Raw genomic sequence first — 17,535 nt, 5'->3', positions numbered from 1 at the left:
CAGCTCAGCGTGGGGATTGGATATTTTGGGCAAAGTCGAACCCCAATTAGACCCAAAGAGATCGTCAGGAGATCACCTTGGCCCTCCTTGGAATAAAGGGCGAGAAAGAGACTGTTGAGGTAACCTCTCAACCTGTACGGTAAACTCATTACTCGAGTTGAGGAAGGAAGAGCCTGACTGATCATTGGGAGGAGAATCCACATTCAACACAAACTGGCCCCTTCAAGGTGAATGTATGACTACCAGCTCTTAACACATTGGGACATTATGTTGCGAGAGTATTGTACTACTAGGATAGGGTAATGAGGGCATTGCCAGAATGTTGTATTTATAATCATGTGTTCAAATAAACATACCTTATTAGACATATGAAGCTTTGGGTGAGTCATTGTTCTTTTAAAATTAACAGGTCAAAACTAACCATTGCTCTCGAGTTTCTCTCTCTACTGAGGGGAATATTGCAGGGTTCAATGGGGAGAAGGGGAAAGGGAGTGGGTTGGGATCTTGCAAAGCGGGGCCCATCGATCTGCACAACAGGTTATGTTAATGCTGCAGGTGAGAGCGACCCCAGCTCACGCACTCTCTGTTAACCTTGGGCGCCTCTCTCCCAGGTTTTGGCAGACTTGCCAGCACACCTGGGTTTTTTCTTTCACGTCCGATCACCTGATCAGCAGGTCGGATCACTGAGGAGTGGAAAACAGGAGAGGAACGCTGGAGGGCAATTCCAAATTCCAAATCCAATCGCTCCAAGGGAAGCAATTCTAGACATGATTCTGAACAAAATAAGACATGAAGCAAGTTCACTTTACATTGCCCCAGTACATATGAAGATACAAATTCGGAGAAGAGGCCATTCGGCCCCTCGAGTCTGCTCCGCCATTCAATAAGATCATGGCTGATCGGATTGTAACCTCCCGCCTACCCTGATAACCTTTCACCCCCTTGCTCATCAAGAATCTATCTACATCGGCCTTAAAAATATTCAAAGACTCTGCTTCCATTGCCTTTTGAGGAAGGGGGTTCCAAAAACTCACTACCCTCTGATAGAAAAAAATCCTCATCTCTGTCTTAAATGGGTGACCCCTTGTTCTAGATTCTCCCACAAGGGAAAACATCCTCTCCACATCCACCCTGTCAAGACCCCCTCAGGAACTTAAGGGTTTCAATCGAGTTGCCTCTTCCTCTTCTAAACTCCACTGGATACAGGCTAACCTGTCCAACATTTCCTCATAAGACAGTCCGCCCATTCCAGGTATTAGACAAGTAAGCCTTCTCTGAACTGCTTCTAATGCATCTACATCCTTCCTGAAATAAGGAGACCAACATTTCAGTCACAATTCTCATCCTTGTGTTCAAAGCCCTCCGTGGCCTGACCCCTCAGCAGCACTGTAACCTTCTCCAGCTCCACAATCCCACCAGGTTCCCCTTACTGCACCATTGGCAGCCATGCCTTCAATCCCACCAGATCCCAAGACCTGGACTTCCCTTCCTAAACCTCTTCGTCTCTTCACCTTCCGCTCAGGCGACAGCCTGTATTTCTATAGCGCCTTTATTGTGGTAAAGTGTCACAAGGCGTTTCGCAGTAATGTTATCAGCCAAAATTGGATACCCATCTCAGCAGGAGGCATTAGGGCAGGTGACCCAGAGCTTGGCCAAAGAGGTTGATTTTATGGAGTGTCTTGAAGGAGGAGAGAGGGGTAGGGAATTAAGCTGAAGGCACAGCCGCCAATGGTGGGTTGCTTAAGAGAGTCCAAAAATTGTAGGAAAGCAGAAATCGCTGATGCTGGTAGGGCTGGAGGGCGTTACAGAAATAGAACATAAATAATGGATGCTGAAGTAGGACATTTGGCCCTTTGAGTTTGCTCTGTCAGCCAATATGATCACAACTGTTATTCTATCCATGGGGAGGCGTGAGGCCATGGATGAATTCGAACACAAGGCACGTGTAGACTGGGAGCCAATATTTTTTTTCCATTTATTTGTTCACGGGATGTGGGCATCGCTGGCTAGGCCAGCATTTATTAGCCACCCTTAATTGAGTAGGTGGTAGTGATCTGCTTTCTTGAACCGCTGCAGTCCCTGTGGTGTAGGTACACACACAGTGCTATTAGGGAGGGAGTTCCAGGATTTTGACCCAACGACAGTGAAGGAACGGCGATATATTTCCAAGTCAGGATGGGCGAGTGGCTTGGAGGGGAACTTCCAAGTGGTGGTGTTCCCATGTGCCTGCTGCCCTTGTCCTTCCAGGTGGCAGAGGTCGAGTTTGGAAGGTGCTATTAAAGAAGCCTTGATAAGTTGCTGCAGTGCATCTTGTAGATGGTACACACTGCTGCCACTGTGCGTCTATGGTGGAAGGGGTGTTAATCAAGCGGACTGCTTTGTCTTGAATGTTGTCGAGCTTCTTGAGTATTATTGGAGCTGCACTCATCCAGACAACTGGAGAGTATTCCACCACACTCCTGACTTGTGCCTTGTAGATGGTGGACGGGCTTTGGGGAAGTCAGGAGGTGAGTTACTCCCCACTGAATTCCCAGCCTCTGGCTACAAGAGCAGGTCACAGTATTTATATGGGCTGATCCAGTTCAGTTTCTGGTCAGGGTGTTGACAGGTCACAAGGGCAGTGAGAGATGGGTGAACGGGACCTGGTGCATGTTCGGGTAAAGGTAGCAGAGTTTTGGATAAACTCAAGCTCATGGAGGGTGGGAAGAGGAAACGCTGGTCAGGAGAGCTCCTTCTTAAATCCTTTCATTTCCACCCAGCATTTGCCCAATCTTTCTAATGTTTCCTTCTTTGCCTCCACATCCATTTTCTTTCTGCTGTTTATAATGTCAAAGGCATTGCTGAAATGTGAGATGTGGTAAGAGGCTCTCCTGCTTTTAATTCTCCAGAGAGTGCTGGGTTACAGCTCTACGTGTATCAACTGACTTCTCCGACGTGCACCGAGTGTCAGGAGGATGGTTGACCGAGAGGTGCCTGTGATAGCCCATCCTGTGGTCGACACGCATTTGTGTTCTGGCTACCATGCAGGATGATCACACGGCTGCAGCACAGGGAGTGTCCACCAGCACCAAGCACCAGCCAGCAGCATGGATCTGCTCTGCATTCAGAGTGGGGGGTGCCCAGGAAAGAGAGCCTGGAGAATGGAGCCTGTGGAGGGAGGGAGGGAGGGAGGGAGGGAGGGAGGGAGGGAGGGAGGGAGGGAGGGAGGGAGGGAGGGGATATGGAGCACCTACATCCCCTCTGGTCCCTCCTCTGCTGAACCCTCCTGCGACAGGTCCCAGGTCACTCGCTCTCGGACCACCATTATACTCCGCTGGAGAGCCACACTAGCCCAGTCTCAGCCTGTCTTCAGTAGGTTCTCAGTGCATGTAACCTCTCCCACACATTCTCCTGGGCAACAACCAGTCCGCTTTCCACTGATTTTCCCTCTGCAGCCCACGGGCACACAGGATCCAGCCCACGGGCACACAGGATCCAGCCCACGGGCACACAGGATCCAGCCCACGGGCACACAGGATCCAGCCCACGGGCACACAGGATCCAGCCCACGGGCACACAGGATCCAGCCCACGGGCACACAGGATCCAGCCCACGGGCACACAGGATCCAGCCCACGGGCACACAGGATCCAGCCCACGGGCACACAGGATCCAGCCCACGGGCACACAGGATCCAGCCCACGGGCACACAGGATCCAGCCCACGGGCACACAGGATCCAGCCCACGGGCACACAGGATCCAGCGCAGTCTCTTTATCAATCCCAAGCTCACACCACCTTAACTGTAATCCAGCACCATACCTCAATGTTATACAGTGACAGACCTGTCCCCACCAGTACTGTACCCCAGTGTTATACAGTGACAGACCTGTCCCCACCAGTACTGTACCCCAGTGTTATACAGTGACAGACCTGTCCCCACCAGTACTGTATCCCAGTGTTATAGAGTGACAGACCTGTCCCCACCAGTACTGTACCCCAGTGTTATACAGTGACAGACCTGTCCCCACCAGTACTGTACCCAGTGTTATACAGTGACAGACCTGTCCCCACCAGTACTGTACCCAGTGTTATACAGTGACAGACCTGTCCCCACCAGTACTGTACCCCAGTGTTATACAGTGACAGACCTGTCCCCACCAGTACTGTACCCGTGTTATACAGTGACAGACCCGTCCCCACCAGCACTGTACCCGTGTTATACAGTGACAGACCCGTCCCCACCAGCACTGTACCCGTGTTATACAGTGACAGACCAAACCCAAACCAAGTTTGAAAAGACACTGTGTAGAATTGGAGAGCTGGGTGATAGTTACAGTTCACTTTGGCACAGGGTGTGGGGATTTGGTCTAGCCTATGTGGAGAGTGGAGGCTGTGAGCTCTGATCCTAGCATTCAATGGCACTGCAGACAACCAGCACTAAGTACAGACAGGATCAGGAGCTGCTGGACACCTGCCCATAATACAATAACAATGGCTTACTTCATAAGGGCTTATACTGATAGTATGGCAGCTGTTACAGAACTAAGTCTATTATGGGAACTGCAGGGAGGCCACTGCATTTATCTGCCCTCTGGGAGGATGAAGTGTGTGGGAGGAGAAGTGAGGGGAAGTAAAACAGGGAAGGGAAACCACAACAGATCTGCTACTCAATCTGGACTGACACAACATGTTGAGAAGGAAGGAGTGGACTCACATATGAAGGCAGTGTATCTGTGTAAACATGGGGTCTCTCTCTCTGTGTGTGTGAGAGAGGGTAGTGATTGTGAGGGCAGTATGTGTGTGTGTGTGAGAAACACAGCCAGCACTGTGCTGGAAATGGCAGAGCTCCTGTGCAGAGACCTGTGGGGGCAGTAGGTGCATTGGTGGGAGGGTTGTCTGGCTGTTTGTTGGCTTTGCAGAGAATGAGGTCCGGCAATCCTGCCCTCTCTGATCAGACCACCTGCCCTGGCTCATGTCCTCACCTCACAAGTGAGGGTCTCTCTAACTCTTTTCCCCCAGCAAGGGTCAAAGGGTTGGGGGAGAAAACTGTTAGCAGTGAAGAAAAAGGCAGAGTTGAGGCTGCACAAGCAGTCAGGTCATGGCAACACACGACATACATTGTGTGCAGACACTGAGCTCTTAAGCCCCCTCATGTTCTCCAATCCTTTAATACGGTTCTGTGCCTTTACCGCGAGACCAGGGAGTCCCCTCTCTTTCACATGACTTGTGACAGTGACAGTGCAGAGTGAACCAGGACTCAGACTAAACGACAGGGGGGGGCGGCGGGGTGTCACCAAGCTGTCCGACGCTTGTGGTTTGGATCGATGAGGAGCGGGCAGAGGTCAAAGTCCCACTCCCCTGCAGGGGAATCTGTGGAGAAGTTCTTTGTGGAGAGGGTGGGGGTGGGGGGCCATTGTTTCTGTTTGAAGTCTCAGGTGAAACATTTTGGTGCAAAGAATGAGGAAACACTACAAATTTAAAGGGGGTGCATGAAGAGAGAGATCTGGGGGGTTTTAGTGCACAAATCGTTGAGGGTGGCAGGACAGGTTAACAAAGCAGTTAATAAAGCTGACAGGATCCTGGGCTTTACAAATAGAGGCACAGAGTACAAACGCCAGGAAGCTACGCTAAAGCTCTAATAAAACACTTGCATGACCCCAGATGAAGTGTGATGTCCAATTCTGGGCACCGCCCCATCAGGGTGGACATGAAGGCTTTGGAGTGAGTACAGGAGAGATTTACTATACTGGTTCCAGGGAGTTACAGGGATAGGCTGGGGCTGTCCTCCTGAGAGACAGAGGAGGCCAAGAGGGGGGGGAATTGGACAGAGGTGTTCTAAATCATGACCATAGAGTGAGGAGAACCTGTTTCCCTGATGGTTGGAGGGTCGAAAACTAGAGGGCACAGAATTCATGGCCATTGGCAAAAGAACCAGAGGCGACTTGAGGAAAAACTTTTGAACGCAACGAGTGGTTTGGATGAGGAACGCACTGACCTGACAGGGCAAGGGGGGAGGCAGAATCAACTGAAGCCTTCAAAGGAAAATTGGGCAAACGCTTGAAGGAGAAAATGCTGTAGAGACGTGGGGGATAAGAGAGGGGGGAGTTGGACTAACCGGGATTGCACTCCGAAAGAACCTGCACGGATTCAACGGGCCGAATGGCCTTCCGTGCTGCACTATTCTATGGCTCCATGATCCACTTGCCAGAGACCGGGTACTGTGGCGAGGAGACCTACTTGCGACATAGAAGAGTGTCCAGTCAGCTCCATGCCTGGCTCTGGACTGAGAGCAAATCTCAGAGATTTGCTCAGGACAGGAGGAGACTATTCAGCCCATCATATCTGCCTGTGCTGGCTGTTTGAAAGAGCTGTCGTGTTGAGTACCACACCCACTGTTTTTCCCCATAGCCCTGTAAATTTGACATCCTCAAGATGTCCAACTCCCTTTTATATCTGAGGAATCAGCTTCCACGACCTTTTTTAGGTCCAGTGTTCCAGATCCCAACAACCCTCCTGAGTGAAACCTCTGGATTTCTTTTTAAGCCAATGATTTTAACTCTGTTTATTAATGCACACCCCAGAGGGGACAGGTTTCCCCCCACCCCGACTCTATACTATCAAAAGCGCTCATCATCCTGGAAACCTCTACTGAGTCGTTTCTTAACTTTCTCTGTTCCAAGGAGAAGAGTTTGAATTTTTCCAGCCACTTGTCATCATTGAAGTCCCTCATCCTTGGTAACGTCCACCTCTGGACCTTTTGTTAAGGCGTTTGCATCTTTCCTGGAGTGTGGAGCCCATAATACTCTAGCTGAGGCCTGGCCAGTGATTGATGCGCCCGGCAACATTTTCAGGCCTTACGTTGAAACAAACGGTTTTGCTGGAAGGACTGCGTGAAAATCCCCCCAACTTGCAGCAGTCGCTTGCCCCAGTCAGGAGCTCCAAGTCAGAGAATTCCAGGATTTCAGAATCCAGGCCGCTCTGGTTTCAGTGCTCAGAGGGTGCATTACTGCCAGAGGCACCACCAACCCCTGTTCACGTGCAGTGGTAGATCCCATGGACACCACTCCATGGCCTTGACCCTCCCCACCTTGGTGATCTCCTGCAGCCTTGTGACGAACCTATTTGAAATGTCCCAAGGTGCTTCACGGGAGTGACTGTCCAACAAAAATTGGACACCGAGCCATGGAAGCAGCTTTTAGTACTTGTGACCAAAGCTTGGTCAAAGGGGAAGGTTTTAAAGAGTGTCTTAAAGAAGTAGAAAGAGAGAGAGAGAGAGAGAGATGTGGAGAGGTTTAGGTGGACAGAAGTCCAGAGCTTGGGGTCCCAGGGAGCTGAAGGCACGGCCACCAATGGCGGAGCGGACAAAACTGAGGATTGCTCATCAATTCCTTTCAAATAACACTCCTGTGAGGCGCCTTACGATGCAGGGATCTCTGAGGGTTGTCGGGGCTGGAGGAGGTTACAGGGATAGGGAGGGTTGTAGGGGGTTAGAGGGATAGGGAGGGCTGTAGGGGCTAGAGGAGGTTACAGAGATAGGGAGGGTTGTAGGGGCTGGAGAAGGTTACAGAGATAGGGAGGGTTGTAGGGGCTGGAGGAGGTTACAGAGATAGGGAGGGTTGTAGGGGCTGGGGGAGGTTACAGAGATAGGGAGGGTTGTAGGGGCTGGACGGGGTTACAGAGATAGGGAGGGTTGTAGTGGCTGGAGGAGGCTACAGAGATAGGGAGGGTTGTAGGGGCTGGAGGATGTTACAGAGATAGGGAGGGTTGTAGGGGCTGGAGGATGTTACAAAGATAGGGAGGGTTGTAGGGGCTGGAGGGGGTTACAGAGATAGGGAGGGTTGTAGGGGCTGGAAGATGTTACAGAGATAGGGAGGGTTGTAGGGGCTGGAGGAGGTAACGAATAGGGAGGGTTGTAGGGGCTGGAGGGGGTTACAGAGATAGGGAGGGTTGTAGGGGCTGGAGGGGGTTACAGAGATAGGGATGGTTGTAGGGGCTGGAGGGGGATGCAGAGATAGGGAGGGTTGTAGGGGCTGGACGATGTTACAGAGATAGGGAGGGTTGTAGGGGCTGGAGGGGGTTGCAGAGGTAGGGAGGGTTGTAGGGGCTGGAGGGGGTTGCAGAGGTAGGGAGGGTCGTAGGGGCTGGAGGAGGTTACAGAGATAGGGAGGGTTGTAGGGGCTGGGGGAGGTTACAGAGATAGGGAGGGTTGTAGGGGCTGGAGGAGGTTACAGAGATAGGGAGGGTTGTAGGGGCTGGAGGAGGTTACAGAGATATGGAGAGTTGTAGGGGCTGGAGGAGGTTACAGAGATAGGGAGGGTCATAGGGGCTGGAGGAGGTTACGGAGATAGGGAGGGTTGTAGGGGCTGGAGGGGGTTGCAGAGGTAGGGAGGGTCATAGGGGCTGGAGGAGGTTATGGAGATAGGGTGGGGAAAAGGCCATTAAGGTGTGTTTAAGACGAGGGTAGACCGCACTAACCTGGAAGCCCAGGCAGCGCCCATAGAAGCAGCCCTTGTGCATGGAGTTGGACTCGTGCAGGAAGTCCTCGGAGAGACCCTTCTCCTCGCCGAAGAACAGGTCACCATGCTTGTTGGCGGTCAGGAGCTTCTGGGCGAAGTAGACGAGGGCGCGGAGCTGGCAGAGGGCCGAGCAGTAAGCCTCGACCTCCATGCAGTTGTGGTTGGTCCGGAAGAAGATACTGCGGCGGTTGGTGGAGATGTAACGGGACTTGTGGATGATGTGCAGGATGCAGGAGCGCACCACCTTAATCAGGCTGCGGTAGCCATTGGCTGGCGTCCGCTCGTCAAAGTCGAAGATGGGGAAGACCGCCGCGAAGCCCTGCACGACCGCCTGTAGCCCACGGCCGTGCTCCTGGATCTGGGTGAAGGCCGTGACGAACCGCCGCCCCATCTCCGAGGGGTTCTGCTGGAAGAAACGGATGTTGTCTTCGGTGACAGAGTGCAGCAGCAGGAACATGGTCCGCATGTCCATGGATGAGGAGGACACAGCGGAGGCTGAAGAGGAAAAGAAGGGCATGGCGATTATAACTGCAGCGTCCCCAGCATTCAAACGCCCCTCCTGCCCCATCGCATCGGACCAGGAGGACGCTGCTCCAGCCTGTCAACACAGGGACGACAGGAGGCCATTCAGCCCCTCGAGCCCGTTCCACCCTACAATCAGCTTATGGCTGTTTTGCATCCTAACTTCATTTACCCATAATGGTTTGATCTCCCTTAATAGCCAACAGTCCTATAATTTTCAATCCATCTTTCCAGCCTCAACAGCCTTTTTTGGGTGGTGTGGGGTGGGGCGGGTCAGATTTGGAAGGACAAGAGAAGGTTCATGGGAATGGCATCACCCAGGCCCCCATGATTTGGACATATGAAGTTGGACAGTGCCAACCTTGACTTCAGGACAACCCAGAGAGTTTTACAGCCATTAAAGTACATTTGAAGTGTAGTTACTGTTGTAAAAGATAGAATATATCGACCGTTCCCTCATGGTCGTTGGGTCAAAATCCTGGAACAAGAACCGCGGGAGCAACTTCACCACACGGACTGCGGTTGTTCAAGAAGGTGGCTCACCACCACCTTCCCAAAGGCAGTTGGGGGAAGGGGCAACAAATGCTGGCCTTGCTCACAACCTGAAAGTGAATGTAAGAAAATATGGATGGAAGGAGGAAGGACATTAGCTGAAGGGTGAGGACAAGTGACCTGGTATTCCTTTCTGTTGGTGGCCCACCCCCTGACATCATCCAATTTGGCCCCCGGCCATGACATCATCATCCAAACTGGGCCCCTCCCGTTTACATGACCCAGACTGGGCCTTCCACATCACCCAAAGTGGACCCAGGATTTGGGGTTTTTGACAGTGCGCCTCAAGAAGAATGCATTGGCCTTGAAGTGGAAAGCTACACATTGACCATTAACGTAGGGATACAGAACAATGGCGCCTGCTGTGGTTCAGTGGCTAGCACTTTTACCTCTGAATTAGAAGGTTATATCTCACTCCAGAGTACTGAAAATAATATCCAGGCCAACAGTACCAATAAGCAAGGTCGGGGTGGGGGGGGGAAGGGACACACGGTGGGAGGGGAAGGGACACACGGTGGGAGGGGAAGGGACACACGGTGGGAGGGGAAGGGACACACGGTGGGAGGGGAAGGGACACACGGTGGGAGGGGAAGGGACACACGGTGGGAGGGGAAGGGACACACGGTGGGAGGGGAAGGGACACACGGTGGGAGGGATCAGGGCTGAGGGATTACCATACTAAGGGAGCACCCTACTGTCAGAAATACTATCTTTCGGCTGAGACATTAAACCAAGGCCTTCTTGGCACTATCAGAAGAGCAGGGGAGTTTTCCCCCTGGTGTCCTGGGGCCAATATTTATCCCTCAACCAACATCACTAAAACAGATTATCTGATCACAACCATCTTGCTGTTTGTGGGAGCTTGCTGTGCTCAAATCAGCTGCCGCGTTCCCCTAGGTTACAACGGAGACTCCACTTTAAAAAGTACCTCACTGGCGTGTGGAACACTTTGGAAAGATGGGCATCTCCTAAGGTAATCCGAGCTGGATAGCTGGTAATCTAAGGCGTGGCTCCTGGTCTGGCAATGCCTCGATTTTAAAATTCTCATTGTTACACTCAAATCATGGTCTCGCCAACAACCCCCACCCCCCCACAACCCCTTCCCAGCTCAAATTCTTCCAAGGTCTCTCTAATTCTGCCTTCCTGCACATCCTAGATTTTAATCCCTCCACCATTGGCGGCCGTGCCTTCAGCTGCCTAGGCCCCAAGTTCTGGAATTCCCTCCCGAAACTTCTCCATCTCTCTCTCTCTCTCTCTCTCCTCCTTTAAAAAGCTCCTTAAAATCTACATCTTGGACCAAGCTTCTGGTCAAACGCCTGAATAGATCCCTATGCGACTCAGTGCTAAATTCTGTCCGATAATTGTTCCTGTGAAGCTCACTGGTACAGGGGCTTCGGGTTAGGTTACTGGCCGAGTAATCCAGAGGTCCGAATTATCGAGCGAGAGACAGGAGGTCAAGTCGCACATTGGCAGCTGGGAGAATTTGAATTCAGTTAATTAAGTAAAAATCAGGAATGAAAAACTTAGTGTCCAAGAAACTACCAGATTGTTGTAAAACCCCATCTGTTTCAGTGCTGCCTTTGGAGGGAAGGAAATTTGCCACCGTTACCCAGTCTGGTCTACGTAGGACTCCAGACCCACAGCAATGTGGTTGTCTCTTCTCTGCCCCTCTGTAAGGGCTCAGGAAGCCACTCAGCTGTACCTAAATGTTACACTTGCAACAGGCCAAGGCAGCGGCTCACTATTGCCTTCTCAAGGACAACCAGTCATGGGCAACGAGCATTGGCCTTGCCTCTGACTTCCACGTCAAAGACAAATTTAAAAAGTGCCCTTTGTTGATGCTATAATCTGCAAGTACAAACCGCTGTCTTCCTGGATCCCCCAGCACAATTCACATTAGGTCACACAACAGGCGTCATAAATAAAACCAGAAAGACACAACGGTAACAGTCCTCAGCTGGCTTATTTCAACACTTTCCACCTGAGCTAATTTAGAGCAAAGGGCAGCAGCGTACGCAACACACAAAGATGTTACGTGAGAAACAGATCAGGACATGAATGACTGTTCCTCCCCTTCGCTCCGCAGTTGGACACAGTCCAGCCAGTTAAAGGCTGGGTGGGGGTTAGAAGAGTGCTGGTTATTTGACAAGTAGCAGAGCAAGGGCCTCTAAGAAAGCAGCATTCCTCAGTCAGTGTGCTGCTCCTGCCAGTGTCACACCCAACAGCCAGGGTCAATGGAGGGAGGGGCAGCTGCATCTGTCGTCTACATGGGCACACACCAGTTCTCACCCTGGTGCCCGACTATGGGCACGCTCAACACTTGGCTGAGTTTCACAACATTTCTGTGGTGTTGTTCTCACGACTTTGCAATACAATTCACACCCAAAATATTACACCTTAAGGGCTGTTACTGTTAAATAGGCATTTGTGGCAACCAGCTTCAACAGAAAAGATTTAAGACAGGTCGAGGTAATGCACAGAGAAGTGAGAGAGAAAGAGAGGTCATTTCCTCATTCACATAGAGATTGGATAGTATATCATTACCTAAAGTACAGAGAGTGAGAGGGAGGGAGGGAGAGAGAGAGAGAGGTAATTTCCTCATTCACATAGAGATTGGATAGTATATCATTACCTAAAGTACAGAGAGTGAGAGGGAGGGAGAGAGAGAGAGGTAATTTCCTCATTCACATAGAGATTGGATAGTATATCATTACCTAATGTATAGAGAGTGAGAGAGGGAGACAGAGAAGAGAGAGAGAGAGAGGTAACTTCCTCAGGCACATAGAGATTGGATAGTATACCACTACCTAATGTACAGAGAGTGAGAGGGAGGGAGACAAAGAGAGAGAATTGCCTATGATACACAACAGAGAGAGAGAGCCCATTACCTAATGCACACAGGGAGTGAGAGAGAGAGCATTATGTAATATACACAGAGTCACAGCATTACTTAATGTACACAGTGAAAGAGAGAGCATCATATAAAATAAACAGAATGCTTATGTGAGAGAGAGAGAGAGACAGCATTATATAAAGTACACAGAGTATTTGTGTATGTGTGAGAGAGAGAGAGAGAGAGAGAAAGAAAGACAGCATTATATGAAATATATAAAGTAGACAGGAGCGAGAATGAATATTACTGAATCTGTACAGGAAATGGAAAGTGCTTTACCGAGTGTCCACAGGAGAAGCAGTTGCATCACAAACTGCTAACCTCATCTGTTTGCCCGACAACAGCGAGCCCTTGTCGTTGGATATATACTGGCCGTGTTTTACCATTAACATGGCGGTCTGCTCATCTCTTAAGCAGATCCAGATCTTAAAAGAACTTTTTTAATAACTGGGAAATAGGTAACTTATCACCTCTCATACTTTCAAATTCTGCAATGTAAGAATTCGATAGAGTGTACAGGACAGAGCCAGGCCATTTGGCCCAACTGGTCTATTCTGGTCTTTTTGCTCCACAAGTGTCTTGTCCCACTTTCCTTCATCGCCTGCCCCCCCGCTCCATCAGCACATTCTTCTATTCCTTTCTCCCTCATGTGTTTATCTAGCTCCCCTCTAAATGTCTCTATACTACTTCCCTCAACCACTCCCTGCTGTAGCGAGTTCCACGTTCTCACCACTCTCTGAATCACGGAATCACACAGTGCAGAAGAGGCCCTTCGGCCCATCGAGTCTACACCGATGGGTAAGGAAGTTTCTCTTGAATTCCCGACCGGATTTATTAGTGACTCTCTTATATTGACAGCTCCTAGTCCTGGTCTCCCCTGCCAGCAGAAACACTTTCTCTACATCTAGCCCATCGAGCCCCTTCAAAATTTAAAAAGAAACCTTATTACGATCACCCCTCAGCCTTCTCTTTTCGCAAGGTAAGGGTGCCAGCCTGTTCAGTTTTCCAAATGTGTTTCCTCTCAGTTCTAGTTTCATCCTTGAAAATCCTGTTTGTGGATGTGGTGTCAATCAAGCGGCTGCTTTATCCTGGGTGGCGTCAAGTTTCTTGAGTGTTGTTGGAGCTGCACTTAACCAGGCAAGTGGGGAGTATTCCATCACACTCCTGACTTGTGCCTTGTAGATGGTGGACAGGCTTTGGGGGGGTCAGGAGGTGAGTTACTCACCGCAGGATTCCCAGCCTCTGACCTGCTCTTGTAGCCACAGTATTTATATGCCTAGTCCAGTTCCGTTTCTGGTCAATGGTAACCCCCAGGATGTTGATAGTGGGCGATTCAGCAACGGTGAAGCCATTGAATGTCAAGGGGCGACGGTTAGATTCTCTCTTGTTGGAGATAGTCATTGCCTGGCACTTGTGTGGCATGAATGTTATTCGCCACTCGACAGCTCAAGCCTGTATATTGTCCAGGTCTTGCTGCAATTGGACATAGACTGCTTCAGTATCTGAGCAGTCACAAATTGTGCTGAACATTGTGCAATCATCAGTGAACATCCCCACTTCTGACCTTTGATACAAGTTTAACATGAATTCTCTACTTCTCAATTCTGTTGTTTGCGAAATGAACTCTCGTGGATTACATTGCCTAGAAAAGACCATGATCTACTGGAGACACTTCAGGAGTTGGTAAGATAAATGGCAATAAACTATTTCCTCCAATGGGAGTTCCAGGTCAAGATGACAGACTCTTAACATGAGAGCCAGGCCGTTTAGGGGTAAGGTCAGGAGGCACTTCTTCACACAACTCTCTCCCCCAAAAAAAGCATTTGAGGCTGGGGGTCAACTGGAAATTTCAAAACTGAGATGGATGGATTTTTGTTGGATAAGGTTTATTAAGGGTTACAGAACCATGGTTGGCAGATGGAGTTAAGGCATGGACCAGCCATGAACTAACTGAATGGCGGACCAGGCCGGAGGGGCTGAATGGCCTCCTCCCGTCCCTTTATTTATTAAGGACTCACGATGCCGAAATTCGCCAACTTGCAGCTTCACTATTTTTGACCAGTGCATTCACTAAACAAGGCTATGGGGGAATAATTATCTTTATTTCTGGCTGCACTAATATAGCTGAGGAATTAGTAATTAGGAAACTCAGGATCACCTAAATCTACTTACTGTGAATTAAATGGTGTCTCTAAACACTGACTGGGTTGGCCATGCTATAAAGAATGGTAAGTGTCCTAACGAAGTTCTGAGAGTCTTCAGTGAATAATGCAAACAGCAACAATGCCTTGCATTTAGATGGCACTTTCAACAGACAGAAATGCCCCAAGAAACTTCGCAGGACCAATTATCAAATTAAATTTGACACTGAGCCACATAAAGAGATATAAGGACAGGTGACTAAAAGCTTGGTCACAGGGATAGGCTTCGAGGAGCATCTGAAATGAGGAGAGAGAGGTGGAGAGGTTTAGGGAGGGAATTCCAGAGCTTAGGGCCCAGGCAGCTGAAGGCACGGCTGCCAATGGTGGAGCGATGGAAATCAGGGATGCTCAAGAGGCCAGAGGTCTCAGAAGGGCTGGAGGAGGTTACAGAGATAGGGAGGGCTGTTGGGGCTGGAAGAGGTTTCAGAGATAGGGAGGGTTGCAGGGGCTGGAGGAGGTTACAGAGATAGGGAGGGCTGTAGGGGCTGGAAGAGGTTACAGAGATAGGGAGGGCTGTAGGGGCTGGAGGAGGTTACAGAGATAGGGAGGGTTATAGGGGCTGGAGGAGGCTACAGAGATAGGGAGGGCTGTAGGGGATGGAGGAGGTTACAGAGATAGGGAAGGCTGTAGGAGCTGGAGGAAGTTACATAGACAGGGAGGGCTGTAGGAGCTGGAGGAGGTTATAGAGATAGAGAGTGTTGAGGCCATGAGACCAATTAAAAACAAGGACGAGAAACTTAAAAATCAATACTTTGTCGGACAAGGAGCCAATGAAGGTCAGTGAGTACACAGGTGATGAGTAAACAGGACTTTGTGTGAGTTAAGTTATGGGCAGCAGGGTGTTGGATGAGCTCAAATTTAGGCAGGATACTAAGTGTCAGCTGAGCCAGGAGAGGAACGGAATAGTTGAGTTTGGCAGTAACAAAGGCACAGGTGAGGGCTTCAGCAACAGATGTAAGTTTACCCATTACACCAGCAATCACACAAGTGTGCCCTCTGTACCTGCTGAGGGCTGCATTGTGAAGCACAAGGTACCACGGCGGTGTGTGAGAGGCTGGAGGGAGCAGGGAGTATTTCCTTTCTTTCCCTGTCTGTCATTGTTGCTTTGTTCAGGAAGTGAACCTCCACACTGGACTGAGGACCTGGGCAGGGAGGTCGCATCAGTAGCAAGTCAGTAAACGAAAACACGAGCAGCTATTGTGCTCGTGGCTATTTCCGGTGACTTCATGCCCTGACTCAGTTCTGCGGGATAGGCTAAAAGGGAGCAGCAGCCGAAGCAACTTGCCAGCTGATGTCAGACCCCTCCCTCAGATTTGCTGCTTTTGTGCTGTTGACAGTGGAGCAAATTCCAATAGATTACCTCACATTTGTCTGATTAAGCATTTGCTAAGCACCTTTGGGCATGAATCCACCTCAGGAAGATGTTAGATAAACGCGAGTTGTTATTTTCAATGGGAATCACCGACCTGCAAACTTAACACAAGAGAAGCCTTGCGGCACCCTTGAGCCCGCTCTACCCTTCAATAAGATCATGGCCGATCTTCCTGCTTTATGCCCATATTTCTCGATCCCCTTAAAGAGTTAACAATTGCAGCCTTTGTTTACTCGATGACTGAACATCCACAGCTCTCTGGGGTACAGAATTCCAAAGATTCAAAGATCAATGGGATGAGGCAAAGCCAACATGGATTTATGAAAGGGAAATCATGTTGGACAAACCTACTTGAGTTTTTTGAGGACATAACTAGCAGAATAGATCAGGGAGAACCAGTGGATGTGGTGTATTTGGATTTTCAGAAAGCTTTTCATAAAGTCTCTCACAAGAGGTTAGTGTGTAAAATTAAAGCACTTGGGATTGGGGGTAATATATTGGCATGGATTGAGAACTGGTTAGCAGATAGGAAACAGAGAGCAGAAATAAACGGGTCTTTTTTGGAGTGGCAGGCGGCGGTGACTAGTGGGGTACCGCAGAGATCAGTGCTTGGGGCCCCAGCTATTCACAATATATATATCAATGATTTGGATGAGGAAACCAAAAGTAATACTTCCAAGTTTGCTCCCAACACAATGTGGGAATGTGAGCAATGAGGAGGGTGTAAAGAGATTTCAAGGCCATTTAGACAGCTCGAGTGAGTGAGCAAATACATGGCAGATGCAGTATAACATGGTTAACTGTGTAGTTATCCAGTTCGATAGGAAAAACAGAATGGCAGAGTATTATTGAAATGGTGATAGATCGGGAAATGTTGATGTACAAAGGGACCTGGATGTCCTTGTACACCAATGACTGAAAGCAAGCGTGCAGGTGCAGCAAGCAGTTAAGAAGGCAAATGGTACATTGGCCTTCATTGCGAGAGGACTGGAGTGCAGGAGCGAGGATGTCTTACTGCAGCCTTGGTGAGACCACACCTGGATGTGCAGTTTTAGTCTCCTAACCTAAGAAAGGGTATACTTGCCATAGAGGGAGTGTAGCGAAGATTCACCAGGCTGATTCCTGGGATGGCAGGATTGTCGTATGAGGTGAGATTGGGTCGACTAGACCTGTATTCACTAGAGTTTAGAAGAATGAGAGGGGATCTCCTTGAAACGTATAAAATTCTGACAGGGCTGGACAGACTGGATGCAGCAATGATGTTTCCTCTGGCTGGGGAGGTCTAGAACAAGGGGTCACAGTCTCAGGATACGGGGTAGGCCATTTAGGGCTGAGATGAGGAGAAACCTCTTCACTCGGAGAGTGGTGAACCTGTGGAATTCTCTATCACAGAAGGCAGTGGAGGCCAAGTTGTATATTTAAGAAGGAAATGGATAGATTTCTGGATTCTGGGGGCATCAAGGGATCTAGGGAGAATGCGGGAGTACGGCGTTGAGAT

The 17,535-nt window shown here is 49.8% G+C and overlaps 1 protein-coding gene across 1 annotated transcript in view; it reads right to left on the bottom strand.

Annotated features, from left to right (window-relative positions):
* lipeb (lipase, hormone-sensitive b) overlaps positions 1-17,535 on the bottom strand; it is a 62,462-nt gene that overhangs the window by 33,405 nt on the left and 11,522 nt on the right. The window contains exon 2 of the mRNA XM_078533473.1: positions 8,457-8,992. Coding sequence (XP_078389599.1) covers positions 8,457-8,992 — 536 coding nt within the window. The remainder of the gene's footprint in view (positions 1-8,456; positions 8,993-17,535) is intronic.

Source organism: Cetorhinus maximus, chromosome 33, assembly GCF_964194155.1.
Source record: "Cetorhinus maximus chromosome 33, sCetMax3.hap1.1, whole genome shotgun sequence".
NCBI classification, from domain to species: Eukaryota; Metazoa; Chordata; class Chondrichthyes; order Lamniformes; family Cetorhinidae; genus Cetorhinus; species Cetorhinus maximus.
Note: the sequence above shows the minus strand (reverse complement) of the source record. Positions and strands in the feature narration are given on the sequence as shown.